General features: G+C 37.6%; 1 protein-coding gene across 1 annotated transcript in view; it reads right to left on the reverse strand.

Moving 5' to 3' along the window:
• Positions 1-8,136: 8,136 nt before the first annotated feature.
• Positions 8,137-15,240, reverse strand: part of CAMSAP2 (calmodulin regulated spectrin associated protein family member 2) — a 76,824-nt gene continuing 69,720 nt past the window's right edge. Inside the window, 6 exon segments of the mRNA XM_031059192.1 lie at positions 8,137-8,442; positions 9,952-10,070; positions 11,327-11,442; positions 13,378-13,450; positions 14,476-14,696; positions 15,190-15,240. The exon segment at positions 15,190-15,240 is cut by the window's right edge and continues 55 nt beyond it. Of these exon segments, the coding sequence (XP_030915052.1) occupies positions 8,137-8,442; positions 9,952-10,070; positions 11,327-11,442; positions 13,378-13,450; positions 14,476-14,696; positions 15,190-15,240 (886 nt within the window).

Consider the following 15,240-nt stretch of genomic DNA (forward strand, 5'->3'; position numbering starts at 1 on the left):
CCTTCCAAGCCGTCACCTGCCCTCCGACATTCCTGAGGCGCCCAGCGCTCACAGCACACGGGCAGGGCAGAGCGGCACTGCCCGTCTGCCACCGGGTTTCTGCTCTTGCGGTGCGGGCTTAAGGCTCGTTGGCAGCACCTCTGAGTACTGCATGAGGTGCTGCAGCGTTTCCCGTCAGCCAGGGATCGTTTTAGTGTGCTTATGCTGTCATCTGCTTCTCGAGGTGTTGAGCGAAGCACGCATTCTTTACAGAAATCTTATGTATATATGTGGGATACCTGTGTTTTATGAAGATGTATTCACGTATAATTTGACTTCACAATTGACTTACATTTTTGTAATTGTCAAAAGATTATGGCACCTCAGAGTCATTATGGTGACTTGCTCTGTGTTTATATGTAGTGGTGAGATGTTAAAATGCAAATACAGCACTTGGACAGAGTGCTTGTGAATACACTGCAGTGCACTGGCAGGCCCTGCCAAAATGGAGATGGTGGCAATTTTCTGACAATCTGATGCATGATTTTTTAATTTATTGGCTTTTTTAAAATTAGGCATGTGTACCATGCATCAGAGATCCATGGAAGGTTGTCAGGGATTTGTTGACTGAAGCTGGACAGGATTCTCTGTCACATTCACAAAATATCAGCGAGGTCAAGTCTATGTACTAACTGTTTTGCTGAGGATCTGCTGAAGGGCAGGGGGGAACCGTGTTATTTTTTGTCTCTTCTTTCTGAAGAGGAATACAAATGTCCCAAAGGCTGTCCAGAGAGGAGTGTGCCTGGTTGCACAGCAGTGACTCTGCCAGGCACGTGCGGACTGTTCCACGTGTGCACGTGGAACTTGATGGTTCCTTTTGTTCAAGTCCCAGCTTCACTTCCCAGGAATATGGATTTGCTGGTAAAACATTGAATACTTCTATTTACCTCCAAACTATTTGTTGCTTAGTTGCCTTTGGAGGTACTGCTTAAGAGAAAATTCTAATAATTATAGAAATGAAACTGTTTTCCAATACATATGATACAGCAGAGATGATAAACCAGGGGGAGTGTGGAATGATAAGATTACTTTAGTTGTCTAAACTGAGAGGTATGTATAACTTTACTGAGCATAGATACAAAAAGTCCATTTAAAACTTTGTTTAACCTACAAAATTCTAGGTAAACACACATAGGCTTTTAAATTTAATCTTGATTTTAGAGTGGTTTTACAGTAGTTTACTAATCTTTTGTGAAGTTGCTTTGTTTTCAGTGGAGGTCCTGAGACAAATCTGTGAGACTGTCTCTGGATGGCTAGAAAGATAAAGCTTCTTCCCACTTACAGACCTGAAAGGAAAATTATTAATTAAAATTATTCTGTTTCCTGCTCAGAATGTTAGATCTTTCACAGGTAAGCAGCAAATTCCTATACTCTGGAAAGAGATGTCAAGAACTATCAGGAAGAAATATGGAAGAATAGATAGCAGTAGCTGGTGGCCCTGCTTTGGCGGGCATTCATACTACTATGAAGTTTTGGTGAAGATACATATAGTAGGATTCTATGGGAAGAGAGCTGATGGAAGGTCTTGTTCTCTGGTTGTTTGCAAGTCTTTACTTAAGCACGGAAACGTGTTTGGGATGGTCTCAGCTTGCTTTGAACTCCCTACTCATTACTGCAGAGAAGGTAACTCCCACTAACAGCAAAGCTTTTGGGTGTGGGTGTTAGAGAGCTTGAAAATCAGGATTCGTGGAGGAGGAGATCTGCATTGCCTAGTGACAAAACAGGGCGCTGCAGTCTGTGCTTGGAGCACTTCAGGAAAGAAAGCAGTAATTGTGTGACTGCTTTACAAATGCTGCAGGTGAGAAACAAGATGCTGGAGAGCAGCACTGTGGAAAGAGCCCTGGGAGTCCTGGTCAATGGCAAGTTGGACACAAGCCAGCAGTGCCCTGGCAGCCAGGAGGGACATCCCTGTCCTGGGGACACCAGGGACAGCACAGGCAGCCAGGAAGGGAGGGGATTGTCCTGCTCTGCTCTGGGCTGGGACAGCCTCACCTCGAGTGCTGGGGGCAGCTCTGGGTGCCACAACGTGAAACAGACATTGAGCCATCAGAGAGCATCCAAAGGAGGCCACGAGGATGGGGAAGGGCCCTGAGGGGAAGCCATGAGGAGCGGCTGAGGGCACTTGGGCTGTTCAGCCTGGAGGAGAGAAGGCTGAGGGGAGACCTCACTGCAATTACAGCTTCCCAGTCAGGGAACAGGAGGGACAGGCACTTCTCTGGGGTGACAGCGGCAGGACCCGAGGGAATGGCCTGAATTTGCATCAGGGGAGGTTTAGGTTATGTATCAGGAAAAGGTTTTTAACCCAGAGGGTGGCTGGGCACTGAACAGGCTCCCCAGGGCAGTGCTCACAGCAGCAGCCTGACAGAGCTCAGCAAGTGTTTGGAGTTTGGACAATGCCCTCAGGCACAGCCTGTGATCCTTGGGGACAGACCTGTGTAGGATGCAGACAAGTGATCCTTGTGAGTCCCCTCCAATTCAGCTGATTCTGTGATTCTGTGTTGGCCCTAAAAATGGGCCAATCTCGATTTTCTGTACTTGTAACAGAGCCATTCAACTCCTTACATTTTATATTTACATGTTCTTGTAAAAACACAAAAAAAATCTGTTCAAAACTCTTATTCTGAAACAGTTTTTACTCATTTCAAGAAAGGATTTCCAAAACTTTGAGGTGACAATTCAGCAGAATTCTTGCATAATCTATAGAATTCTTTATGTCAGCACCATAGCTCCGGTTTCAGGTAGCTTAAACAAGAAAAATACTGAGCCAAAGTATAATCTGGCTTCAAGTAATTTAAATAATTGCAGGCATGTGGGGCCTTGCCAGGTCTTATACTGCAGACATTTAGATCAGTGATGATGAAGAAATAATAAGACAGAGCTGCTGTGTTGGAAAGCTCTATATTAGCTTTTAGTCTTTCTGCAAAGCTTCATGAACTGTGACATAGAAGTACATATAGATATTACTTAGCATGTCCCCATGAAGTTCACATACCATTATCTGCAAACTTAAACATATGTGAAAAAAAATCTTTTAGTATCTTGCTTAAACAAATTTGTCAGTGGATATGAAATGCTTATTTACCCCTAAGCATTTTACACATCAAGTTGAATAGGAGTCTGAAGAGAGTTTTAAGTAACTTTTTTCAGTGAATGCTTACCTTATTTGTATTGTTTTCTGCCCTTTCTTGAATCCTGATGGTGAATAGCTCTTCTGATCAGTGGCAGTTCTGTCTAGCTTCCATCAGCGTTATCCTTGAATTCAGATATTTGGTTAAAGGACTCCCTCTCCCAAAGACTTTGTACTGAAATGTGCATTTGTAGATTATTTCCTTGCGTCTTACAGCAGTGGTTTCAAGTGTAAGAGCTGCTTTTCTTTCTGGGTAGAAGGAAATAAGCTGGAGTAACTTCCCTACCATGTCTGACTCCTTGCTGTAGTTGTCTAAATAAAACATGTATTCTTTATTCTGTATGTAAGCAAGTAAGTCTGAAGGTAAATGTGCATTTGTACATATGCATATACAAACACACATCAAATATATTTTTACCTAAATGGAACAGATTGCTTTTAAAAATAAAATTCTTATAAATATACAAAGATGTACTTGTTAAATATGTAGTTTCCCCCTGCCATCTACACCTGGAATAAGAGAGTTTTTAAAGGATTTTTTTCCTTTTGTCTTTCATTTATTTAACCAGAAAATGTAAAAGCAGCTGTAAAGGGCCATGACTGTCAAGATAAATCTTTATAGCCACAATTCTTCAAGCTGCTTATCCAGCTCATTAAATTAGTAGCAAGGCAGAAAAGAAATGCTAATTTGCTATTTGAAGAGATTTAAATAGTTAAAGTTAAGCCCTGTGTCTTTTTTAATAAATTGTTGGAAAAAAAGACATGTGACATCGATCTGATCAGTACAGCTGGATTGGAGAAACAAAGCTATTTTTTGCATCATATTTGTATGGCAATCAATCCAAAACCTTCTGTTCCAAGCATAACTCTCTACACTGGATCCCACAGCAGCACAAATTTTGAATCAGAAATTCTGTACAAATTCAGGCACACAGCAAAGTCATATTATGTCAAATTAACCGGAGCATGAGCTGAAGTTTCTCAGGGACAGTGTTATTTGCCAAAGATAGAAAAAAAACAAAGTCTGTTTAAAGCAGATCTGTACAAAGGCTGGTTTTAGATGAAAATTTTGAGCTGGGCTCACTACTGGAAAAATAGCTTTACTGGGTGCAACTGTGTGCTTGTGTTCCAATATAATTCCTTGCTTGTGTCAGCCTTGTTGTGATGCTGTACAGGGAACTGACTGAGCTGCCTGAAAAAGAGCCAGTTTTCAGGGGGAGGAGGGAAAGCTATTAATTTTCTTCCACAGTAGCTTTCAATTCAGCATTAAAAGCACTACTGTCAGATTGCTGGTATTCTTGAAGTTGCCCTTCTTCACCCAGCTCTGCAATTCTGAGATTCTTTACCTGTGTAAGTTAGCCCAGCAGCTCAGTCTGCCTGTTGACAGTGCAGGGATGTCATGGCCACTTTCAGCAAGTCCTTGCTCTTACTCTGCAACCCAGCAGAACAACACAAAGCTCCAAACAAGGCATGATTTGGACTGGAAAAATTACTAATTTACAAATCTGGAAAAGGCCCCTTATTTTTTGGATAGTGTTCTGTTCAAGATAGCATCACAAGCAAGTACAAACTGTTTTACTAGAAGTCACACACATGCTTTATACAGTACCTTGACAAAGACTTCACCTTGACAACCTTTCAGTCTGAAGCAAACCTTTTAACCTGACCAGTAAGTTTGTGTGGCCTTGGAAAAAATGGAAGCTAACCAGAGCCCCAAAGTTTATAAATGACTTAAAATTGTGAAATTCACTTCTGAAGAGAACAGGGTAACACCTTGTTGTCCTCACAAATGAAATATGAAGCCTATTCAATTATTCAATAGCCTTCTTCTGATAACATCAGAACTCTAGATTATCTATGGAAGTATGGCCAAAGATGGTAAACCAAAGAAGAAATTGTAATGATGCATAATATTTCCTACAATTTCCACATTGCTGAAATATGAGAAGAAACAAGATTTAAACTTTAATGTCAACATTTAATAATTTTAGTTTCTATTTAGAGGTAAGTAAGAAAACAAAAAAATGTTATTTTGGTGCCATGCTTTTATTTAAATGAAAGGAAAAAACTACACTGTACCACATAAGTAGCAATGACAATATTTTACAGCACAGCATTTGAAAAAATATGGAAGCTATGCTCCATAGAAGTGGACAAGTAAGCACACAATACACTGTACAATTTTCAACAGTGCCCAATAAATCAGAATTAAATAGCTGAATTTGGCTTTAAACAGCCAAATAATAAAAACTAACAGTCATACTAACATTAAAAAAAAAAATCAGTAGCTATTATGACTGTTAGAAGATGAAATTCTGCTCCAAAACCTAAGATGAGAGTTTGGCAATTCAGTCGTAGCAACAATAATAATACCCCTGATGAAAGCACCAGTGTGTTCTGGAAAGGTCAGTGATAAATACTGGCCTTTATGGAAAGCTTTCTTTTTTTTTTCTTTTTCTTTTTTTTTTAAACATGATCCCAACCAAAGATCCACTGTAATTAGAAAATTTGCAGGCTTAAAAAGGAAAAGCATCTCTAGCTTTACTTTTCCTGTATTAAGTAAAACCTTATACTGCGAGCAATGAAATTTTCAACTGCATTATTCACATTCTACTTTTAGACATTGCACAAATCTTTAACCTGTTGACAAATGCAAATTTCATAATACATTCAGATATATTTTAAATTACTCAAAGAATTCCTGTCACGGATTTAAGCTCACTTTGATTAGGTTGATGCGTGTGTCTTTATGGTGTTGCAAATCTTCAGTTAAATCATAGAACAGATTTTAGAAATAAAAAGCCTCCCATGATAAAACTTCTTTTGAAGTTATTCACCATATGTGTGTCAGTTAATTCCAACCTCCTGGTTTCTTGAATCACTGTATATTATACACAGTTTCATATTGTTATTCAAGATGTTCCTACAGTGGTATCTGTAGGAAGTGTCTAACAGGCAGAATGTGCAAACCCTCTTTCCCCCCCTTTTTAATATTATTTATATCCTATATACATAATATGTATACACTTGAATTATAAGAGTTACATATCCTGGTGATATACATGCAAACAGTAGGAATCAGCTAACCACAAATAGTTTTGAGCCACATACATATTAAACATGTATTTTAAAGTGTTTTTTCTTTTTTTTTACAGTTTTAACAAATATACATAAATATAAGAACATAAATTACAGTAAACTGACAGCATTTTTGAGAAAATGTTTATAATCCAGATGCACTGATGCCTAAGGCCTTATAATAATTTAAAAAAGTACTGTTCTAACTGCTTAATGACATCTCATTCCTGTGCATCTTTTCTCTAAGTAAATGTGCACATCATAGTAGTGAGGCAGTTTCTCTCAAAGCAGTTTAATGAGAGAAATACAAACATCATTTTAGTCTCCCATGAAACTGAATGGACTACATACTCATAGCACAATACTGTCTTATGTGAATGGAGTTGTCACAACACTGAAACAGAACAGAATCACAAATCATTCAAGTCTTTTCCTGAGAATGAGATTTCCCTCCCCCCCAACAAATTCTCTGGTGTACGATGTTATCAAAAGAGCCACAGATTTAGGGGAGGCTTCAAGTTTGTGTTTTCTTTTTTTTCCAGAACAGTGCTAGGTTAAAAGCAAATTATAAGAGAAACAAACGCTGAAACGGGATAGTGATTTATAAAATAATCAAACACTGTTTTGAAATAAAATGCAGCCCTTTATAAATAATACTGAAATATGCCTAGAGTTTGATTTTGCAAATGGTCATGTTACAGATTTACTGAAATGTCAGTTAGGTTTTTTTGCCATACGTACTTAAAAATTGCTGTGTCACAAGACATCACCTGTTAGTGTCAAGAAAACGATTTACAAAGACACACTGAAAATTATCAGATGTCTGTTCCCTAGAAAAAGAATTCAAGTCTGAGTTGGCAGATCTGAAGGCAGGAAGTGGCCTGGATCTTAAAATCAATGGGAATTAGATACACAACTTCTCAAAGATCTGTGATTTAGTGAATTCTGTGATTCTTCTGAATATTTAGTGCTCTGTTAGACAACATCAGGGATCTAGTTCTGAATGTTTCATGAGTTCCTGTTCCTTCCTTGAAGAAGCAGGACCTGACCGTGTGCTCTCTCTCCAACTGGAGCAGTGCAAAGCAATGAATGCACACTTGCTTAAACCATTTCGGAGACCTACCAAATCTTTTTAATTTGAGTGTTACTGATGTTATGAACATGCACATGGTCAGTCATTACATCTCAGATGGCAACTTACTGAAACAGAAATAATTGCATCACCTTTACCCTGAGTTGTTAAATAATTAATTTGAAGAAAACTTCAAGCAGTTCAAAGGTTTTTCCTTTACTGTTTAGTTTATAAGCAAATCAGTACTATTGAATTGAAAAAGAATTATAAATACACATGGGAGTGAATCTTGATTTTGTTACAGCACGCAGTAAGGATCTTGGAGAACAGACCCATTCAGCTGTTATTCAGTGACATACAATTTATCATTTAGTCTTTACTGTAAGTCAGTATGCAAAGTTCAATGGTATTGAGAATATTAAGAAGTTTTCCTTTAGTGAAAGAAAAATATTTCAAGACAAGCACAAATACAAACATATAAGGCAACAGATGTAAAAAATGTAGTTTGAGTCACTAAAGAGGAACATTCAGTGCTTCAGTGTATCTAATCAAAATACAGAGCAAATATACTCTATATGTTGCATTAGCACATACAAATCTCCACACAAGTCAAACATTTCCGTAATCACTCATAATTATTCACCTAAGAGTTATCTTCTGCACTCCTAAACACTGTGTTTACATTCCAGTTGGACATGATAATAGAACTTGATGTCCAGTTTTAAGAGTCTTGTTGGCAACTAGAAATCTATTTCCTATAGGCAGTAAAGATGAAGTGCAAGTTTATCATAATTGTCTCAAGCAATTTTTTTCCCATCTACTATGCCTTGGTGGGTAAGAGTTTCTTAGGAGTTACTGGTCTCTTGGTTTGCCACAAATGGCTGTGAATGGTAATTGCATCAACACTGGCAGACAGAGTTTTGGCAGGTATGTGGCTAAATTGCTTTCTGTCAGAGTTGTATTTATACAGTCCCTCTATCATTTTCTTTGTGATAGACTTGGGACCTATTCCTGTTAATTTATTGATTTCTTCAGTATCAGGGCAGTATGTATACAGAGATCTGAACTGGCAGCCTGAATCCCGGAACAAGATTAAGAAATTATTGGCATCAGATTTTTCCATTTCCTTTAAAAGAAAGAAAGAAAGAAAAACATTCAGAATATGAATTTTGCATTGTAATTAGAAAACATTTCAATAAATTAGATTTCATTTTGAATCAGTTTTCTACCAGAGCTGAAACTTATGTCTAACTCTGTCCACTAAAAGACCTTATTTTCAATCATTACAATGTGCTACGCTTCACCTATCTGAATTTTGATAGGGTAGACATTCATGTCAACCAAAACCTAATTTTAGACAATTTCAGCTATACTTGTCTAGTGGTTCCAGAACAGACATCCCAAAGTCTTTTTGTAGATCAAATGAAAATTATTTTTGTAATCCATTTCATCAAGTTGGTTTAATACTTGCAAGTTTGGGAACAGGAAACTTGAAATGTGTCTCTGTATGTCTGAAAGATCCTCTGGTGCTAAAATGGAATTTCAGTCATCCCTAAATCCACTCAAGCTTGGTCAAACCATGAAGTCAGTTGAAATGTATTGAACAGAAGTTCTTAATTAGCTGAAATCTTCAGATTCCAACTAACAGACTTTCTATGGGACACATGCCCTGAACACGTACAGCTTCTATCAAATGATGTATGCTTCATCCTTGAGTTAAGCATGACATTTGTGCACCTGTTTTTTTCTGGGATTTCTGAGGGTCATTTTGCTCCCAGTTACTTAAACTGCAAGAGTGTGTGCTGATTCCTGACTTGGTATTTCCAAAAAGTGTCTGGAAAGGCAGAGAAAGCAGCATCGAGACATGGATGCAGGATTACGAAGAGAAGAAGGGGCAAGAAATACTGCATTGAAGTTTATTCCAGCAATGAAATTCAGTCTGGATTCCAAGTGTCTATGAGGTTTGATATCAGTTAATCTGTTGTATTTGTCATAGTTGGTAAATGGAACAGTCCTGTTACTCTCAAGGCTCAGACTCTGTGTTACTTCTTTTGCCTGGGAACACACTGTCCCTGGGTTTTTACAATATCTCTGCATTTTCAGAAAGGTTTATAGCAGTGTAAGAGAGAAGACTGGAAGGCACCTTCCTGTGGTAGAAAGTCCCGAATTTGCCCTACTGCTTGGAAACTGGAGAAGAGCCTAGAAGGGATGTATTTCAATTCTTTCTGTTCATATGTATTTCAATTTTTTCTGTTCATGAGGGCGCTGTGCTTCAGTTCTAAAGTTCCCAGCCTGAGGATCTCCATGTATAAGGGAAAACAACTTAGTGAGCAAATTATTAAAGCCTAGATATTGAAGTTTCCCCATAAAACAAGCAATAACTATTAATTAAACATGTATTAATTCAGCTCCCTGTGCTGCACGTACAAAGTAACAGCTCTTGTTTCTACACCACTGGAGAACCTTTCTGCCTACACAGGAAGCAAGTCACAGAAGTTACACAATCCCTTCACTGACTGCTGCTGTCATTTCTAAGGCTTCCTTTCAGTGTCTGCATTTATCCTTTAGAGCCTCCATAATGCTTGACTTTGGTTTGATGTCGGTGTTTGTGCTTTTAGGGGAAAAATACTCTTACCTCCAGAATCTTTTTCTTTTGACCTTCATTCACTTTTCCAGCCAGGCAGCAATGTGCCAATGCATTCTGAATTATATACTTATTGGATTTAGCACTGGGTTCTTTGAAGAGCTTTGGTCCTATGCAAAAGGAACAGCAAATAAGGTAAATTAATCAATAAACCAACAAACAGTTACTTTGAATGCTGTGAAGCACTTCTGGTGTGGAACTTTTGCATACATAGAAACACAAATCCAGGAATAATACAGAATAAGATTAGAGACCACAAATTTCACAAAGCAGTCACTGAATTTACTTACAAATGTGTCTTTCATTATTAAATCTTTATTACTGGCAGCCTTGGTAATTTTTTTCTCTCTCAGAGGACCTTTTCTTTTGCTTTTTCTAAACAAAATTTCAGTTGTCCAGGAGAGAGCAAAATCTTTTTCTTTTCCTACACCTGTGATTTCAAGGGTGTGAGGTATAACAATGAGGCATATGCAGTGCTTAGAGTAACTGTTGCCTGTCCTCTTTGGAATTCCATAAATGTTTTACCCAGAATCAGGGATAAAAGATCTGGCTTTACACTTGACAGGTTATTCTGTCTGTAAAATGATTCATCTGGTTGAAGGAAAAATCTTCTGGTTTAATTTCTGAAATGTCTGTGTACTTGGGTCAAGTCCATTTAAAAAAACCCAACACATGAGTACCAATTAGGAAAATAAAGTGGATGCATCAATTAAATTTAAGATTAAATCTGTTTGTCTAAGCTTTGGGGAAAGAAACCCTAAAAAATACCTGACTTTATGCTACTCTTCTCACAAACAAAGTGATATTAGGTTGGCAAAACTGGAGCTTTTATAAGGCTGATGATGCAAGGTCTTGGCAGTATCACACGTGGTATAGTTAGAGAAAAGGGAGGAAAATACCATTATTATTTGATTAATAATATAATAAAGAATGAGTAGTCTGATCATAAAGTTCTTAATAAACAACAAAACATCTGTTAGGAAACAAATAGTGCAGAATATTTATATTTGCATTGCTAAAGAAGACTTTTTGCTGCTGCAATTTAGTTTTTGAATTCTGTAACTGTTCTAAATTGAGTTGAAATATCAACACTTTGTGCCTTGCTAGAGACACTACTGGAGCACAGAATGATGTGTGAGCCCATGTGCTGTTCTGAGCCTGACTGCAGTTTATTGTAGTTATCACAAATGCTATTGAGTCATTACTTTTATTTTGGATTTGAAATGTTAACTTTCTATTATTAGCCTCTACTTTGAAGGGTAAAACTCAATCAGATTTTAGGAAACCAAATCAAGGTAACTGAAAACTTTTCATGCATAGAACCACTAATAGGCAGGTACATTTCTCAACCCTCGTTGCCACTGACCTGTGTATTCTGTAGCAGAGGCGACTGAAGAAGTTGTTGATGCATTTTCCCAATCTTTTTCTCCATTACGACTCCCACAGCGACTTGGGGATAAAAATCCTTCCACAGATTCAGACCTAAACATTAGTTTTAAAATCTATTTTAAAAATTCACAATGTTCAGCTGGGAAGCCTTCTGATATGAAAAGAAGGCAAGGTAGAACACAATAATTTGAATTATAAACTATAAACCTAAATGCACAATATTTAGTGTGTTTTGAGTGATGCAAGAAGTTGGTCTTTAGGTGAGGTATATGTTAATTTTTGGGCTACAACTGAGGGACAGAAACCTAACAGATGTTCTTGGTTGTGAAACAGAATTACTAAGTGGAAATTTGTGTTACTTTTAACACGTACTGGCAAACCAATGTTATCTCATGTGATAACAAACCAGTGAACAAACCAGTTCTTGACCAAATAATGAACATGAAATAAAAATTTAGTTCATTTATATTTATGATTGCAAAAACTGGCAGTGAGAACTGCTGAATTTAAGACAGCAAAACAATTTCCCTTCTAGTTTTTGTTTTCACAGACAATAACTTTTGGTGCTGTAATTCTTCAGGCTGCACTCAAATGTGGATAATTTTGCATTTAAAGGTCTAAACAAGATTGTCAAGTTTTCTTAAAATATTACAAGATATTTAAAATTTTTTGATTGTGGCCACTGTAAAAGCCAGTAAAATTTGCAGCTTGGAATAAAAGTTTTCTAAGTGAGAAAAAGGCACAGAGTAAGGGAAAATGTGGTATCATATCAAAATTTGTGTGCATGCTCCTTTTCAGTAAAATCAGCAACAGATGAAAATTCAATTTATAATATATCCTACACCTTTTGGGATTAGTACCTCCATGAAGAGGGTGACAAATATATCACTTAGATTCTCTCAGTGGGATCATCAAAAACAATGGTGATGTGAGGACAAGGTGACAATATGGGTTTGGAAAGTTACTGAAAATTCTTTCAACTCTGTTGCTTTTATAATGCTTTAAAAGTGTCTGTCTCCTAAACAAATCCAAAGCCTGAGGAAGATGTACTGCTCATTAAAAGCATAGTACAGCCCTGCACAACTCCAGCTCCATACACAGGGGTTATCTCCTGCAAAGCCTCTGTAGATGAACAACATCAAGCCTTTTGTAATAGCTAATACAGCTGGAAGAAATCTCAATTAAAACTGCTAATTTTAAAGAGATGACAAGAGATATCAGGCTAATTTAATAATTTATGAAAATTTCTTATGTAATAACTGGAAAGTCAGTTCTTGAGACATCAAGGTAATTGAGAAGTCAACTGAAGCCAGCTGCAGGTTTGTCAGAGCTGATGAGTAATGTGTAGTGGCCATGAAGACACAACAGGCAATATCAGAAAATGTAGTACTCCTTATCAACCCCTTCTCCTAGTTTGCTTTTCTTCACTTTTTCTTTTTTTATACAAAGAAAATAGTATTTGTCTCAATATTATCATGTAGTTCACAGAAATAGTGACTTTCCTCTGAATGATAATATGGGGTTTGTATAAAAAATATATGTTTTTTCTGTTATTTTCAGGTGGTTTTTAATGCAAAATAAATTCTGGTGTTTGGAAAAAGCTGAAGTCCTTGTGAGCATTCAATAATTCCCTGTACAACTGCTAAAGAAAAAACCAAACAGAAAATAAACCTCTATGTTAAAAAAAGAAAAGCAGCTATGTAGTTGCATGTAGCATACAGGTTTAGCAAAAATACCCATAGGTTGAGACTTAGATACAAGCAGGTGAATTAAAGAGGCTGTGTGAACAGCATTTTGTTTTGACCTCATTTATACCTGCCCAACTGGTTTACTTGGTAAAATTTGCAAAACAAATGACCATGGCTTGGTTCCTAAATGTCTGCCAGCGGAAACTATCCACGTCTCAAATGAGGAAAACATACCTGTTCTCGGAGTACACAATATATACACGACCTCTGAAAAATTCATGCTAGTTTTACATAGCTGATTACAAAATTTTATTACATGAAATGGTTATTTTAGATTTACCTTGGTGTTCTCTTGCCTGACTGCACACTCTCATTGTCCCCTGTATTCAGCGATGCCAATGAAAGACTAGATACTGAAAAAACACGATAAAGCTGTGAACCTGGATAAAAACAAAGTTAAAGCTTATAAACCTATGAAGTAGGAGAGTCTGTTCATCAGACCAACACCAGCATCTGAAAGTCAGTAAGGGCTTTTCTACATGATATACCTGCATGCATATGTGCTGCACTTCCTGTGAACACCTGCCTTGGGCAGCCACTGGGGATGGGCTCAGGCTAAGCACTAATGAGAAGCATTAACATGGGAATATTGGCACTATGCAAATCAAAGGATGCAATTAAAGTTAATAAGTCCTCTTGAAATAGAGCTTAAGAGACTTAATTTAAAGCTTGGGATGGATTCTTGGAAGGTCTTAAGGAAATGTTTTAAATTGCACTGGAAGATGGAGCGAAGCAGCCAGAGAAAACATAGCACAACAAGGGTAGAGGAGGCTGCAACAAAAAGGATCACTGAGCAATCTGGTTATTTTTTCTAATTGTAAATTGATAATACTTCTTCCAGCCACTACTGCAAATTCTTTTGCATCTAAAAGAATGCTAAGTTATTCCACATGGTTAGGGTTGCTATGTTCTTAACTATACATGCAGCTGGTGAGCAAAACAGAAAAACCCCATGAAATTTCAAAGTTACTGTCAAGTTTTAATTTTGTCCATATTGTGTGAGTTTAAGCATTCTTACCTTATGGTCACCATTTTATTTATTGATCCCTTATCTCCCAACTTTTATTCATTCTTAGCTCTACAGGTGCAAGAAGAGATTAGTGAAGAAAACATGGGTGTGCATGAAACTCGCAATACATATTCATCCCTCCATTGGGGTTTCAGAGCTAACATTTTTGTTTGTTTATATATGCATGCATGCATAGCAGGTAAGTGACATTCATCTTTCCATTTCTAAGCCAAATTTTGCTTTCCAGTTTGGACACGTGCAGTTTTAATGTAGCACAAGACTCTCACAAACGCCCGTGCTTGTTAAGACCAAAACCCAAGCTGGTGTTTTAGCATGAACAGACTCTTTTTCCATGTAAACATTTGTTACCTGGTGGACCTTTGATTGGTGTCTTAGGTGATTCAATGTGATCTCTGTGAATAGATTTTGGACGTGGCTTTTTCTGTTTGATTGAGAGGGAACGTGGCTTTATGACAGTATCCATGTCTTCCATAAGCTTTAGTTGTTTCCTTCTCATGTATTCCTGCTTAATAAATTCTCGCCGTGCTCGTTCATCCTCCTTCTTCTGACGTTCTTCTTCTGTTTTGCGTCTAAAAATGACCCAAAAAATTCAGCAGTAGAAGCTTTCCAAATAAGGGATTTCAGCTAGCACAGTGAGGACAACACAGACATCAGATTTTTGGAACTTCAATGTTCTCAAGCACCAGTAAGAGACAATTGCTTTTAATTTTTTTACAATTTTCAGCGAGTTTAAACTTTTGGGGATATTGCTACTAATAAAACCAAACACAGGTTTATGAGCTTCATAGCTGTAGCTGAGTGAACATTGTGCATTTGTGCAGAAGGAAGAGCTATGAAGAAGCTGTGCGGACGCCAGCACAGCTCCCAGCCTGACAGAGCTACAGACTGATGCCACCTGCTGTCCTGCAGGGCCAGCTCGGTTCCTCTGCACATCTGCCTCTAGCAGGGAATAACCTGGATATTAAGGTGCAACTCTTTGACATGCAGGTTACACTTTTAACTAAAGAAGACATTTTTATTTTCACCACTACTGATCATTTGGATTAGGACATGCAGTTTTACCTTGTCTCTTCCTTCTTATGTTCTAGTTCTGCTTCCAGCTGCTGCTTTTGA

The sequence above is a fragment of the Geospiza fortis genome, unplaced genomic scaffold, assembly GCF_000277835.1.
Source record: "Geospiza fortis unplaced genomic scaffold, GeoFor_1.0 scaffold229, whole genome shotgun sequence".
Classification (NCBI taxonomy): Eukaryota; Metazoa; Chordata; class Aves; order Passeriformes; family Thraupidae; genus Geospiza; species Geospiza fortis.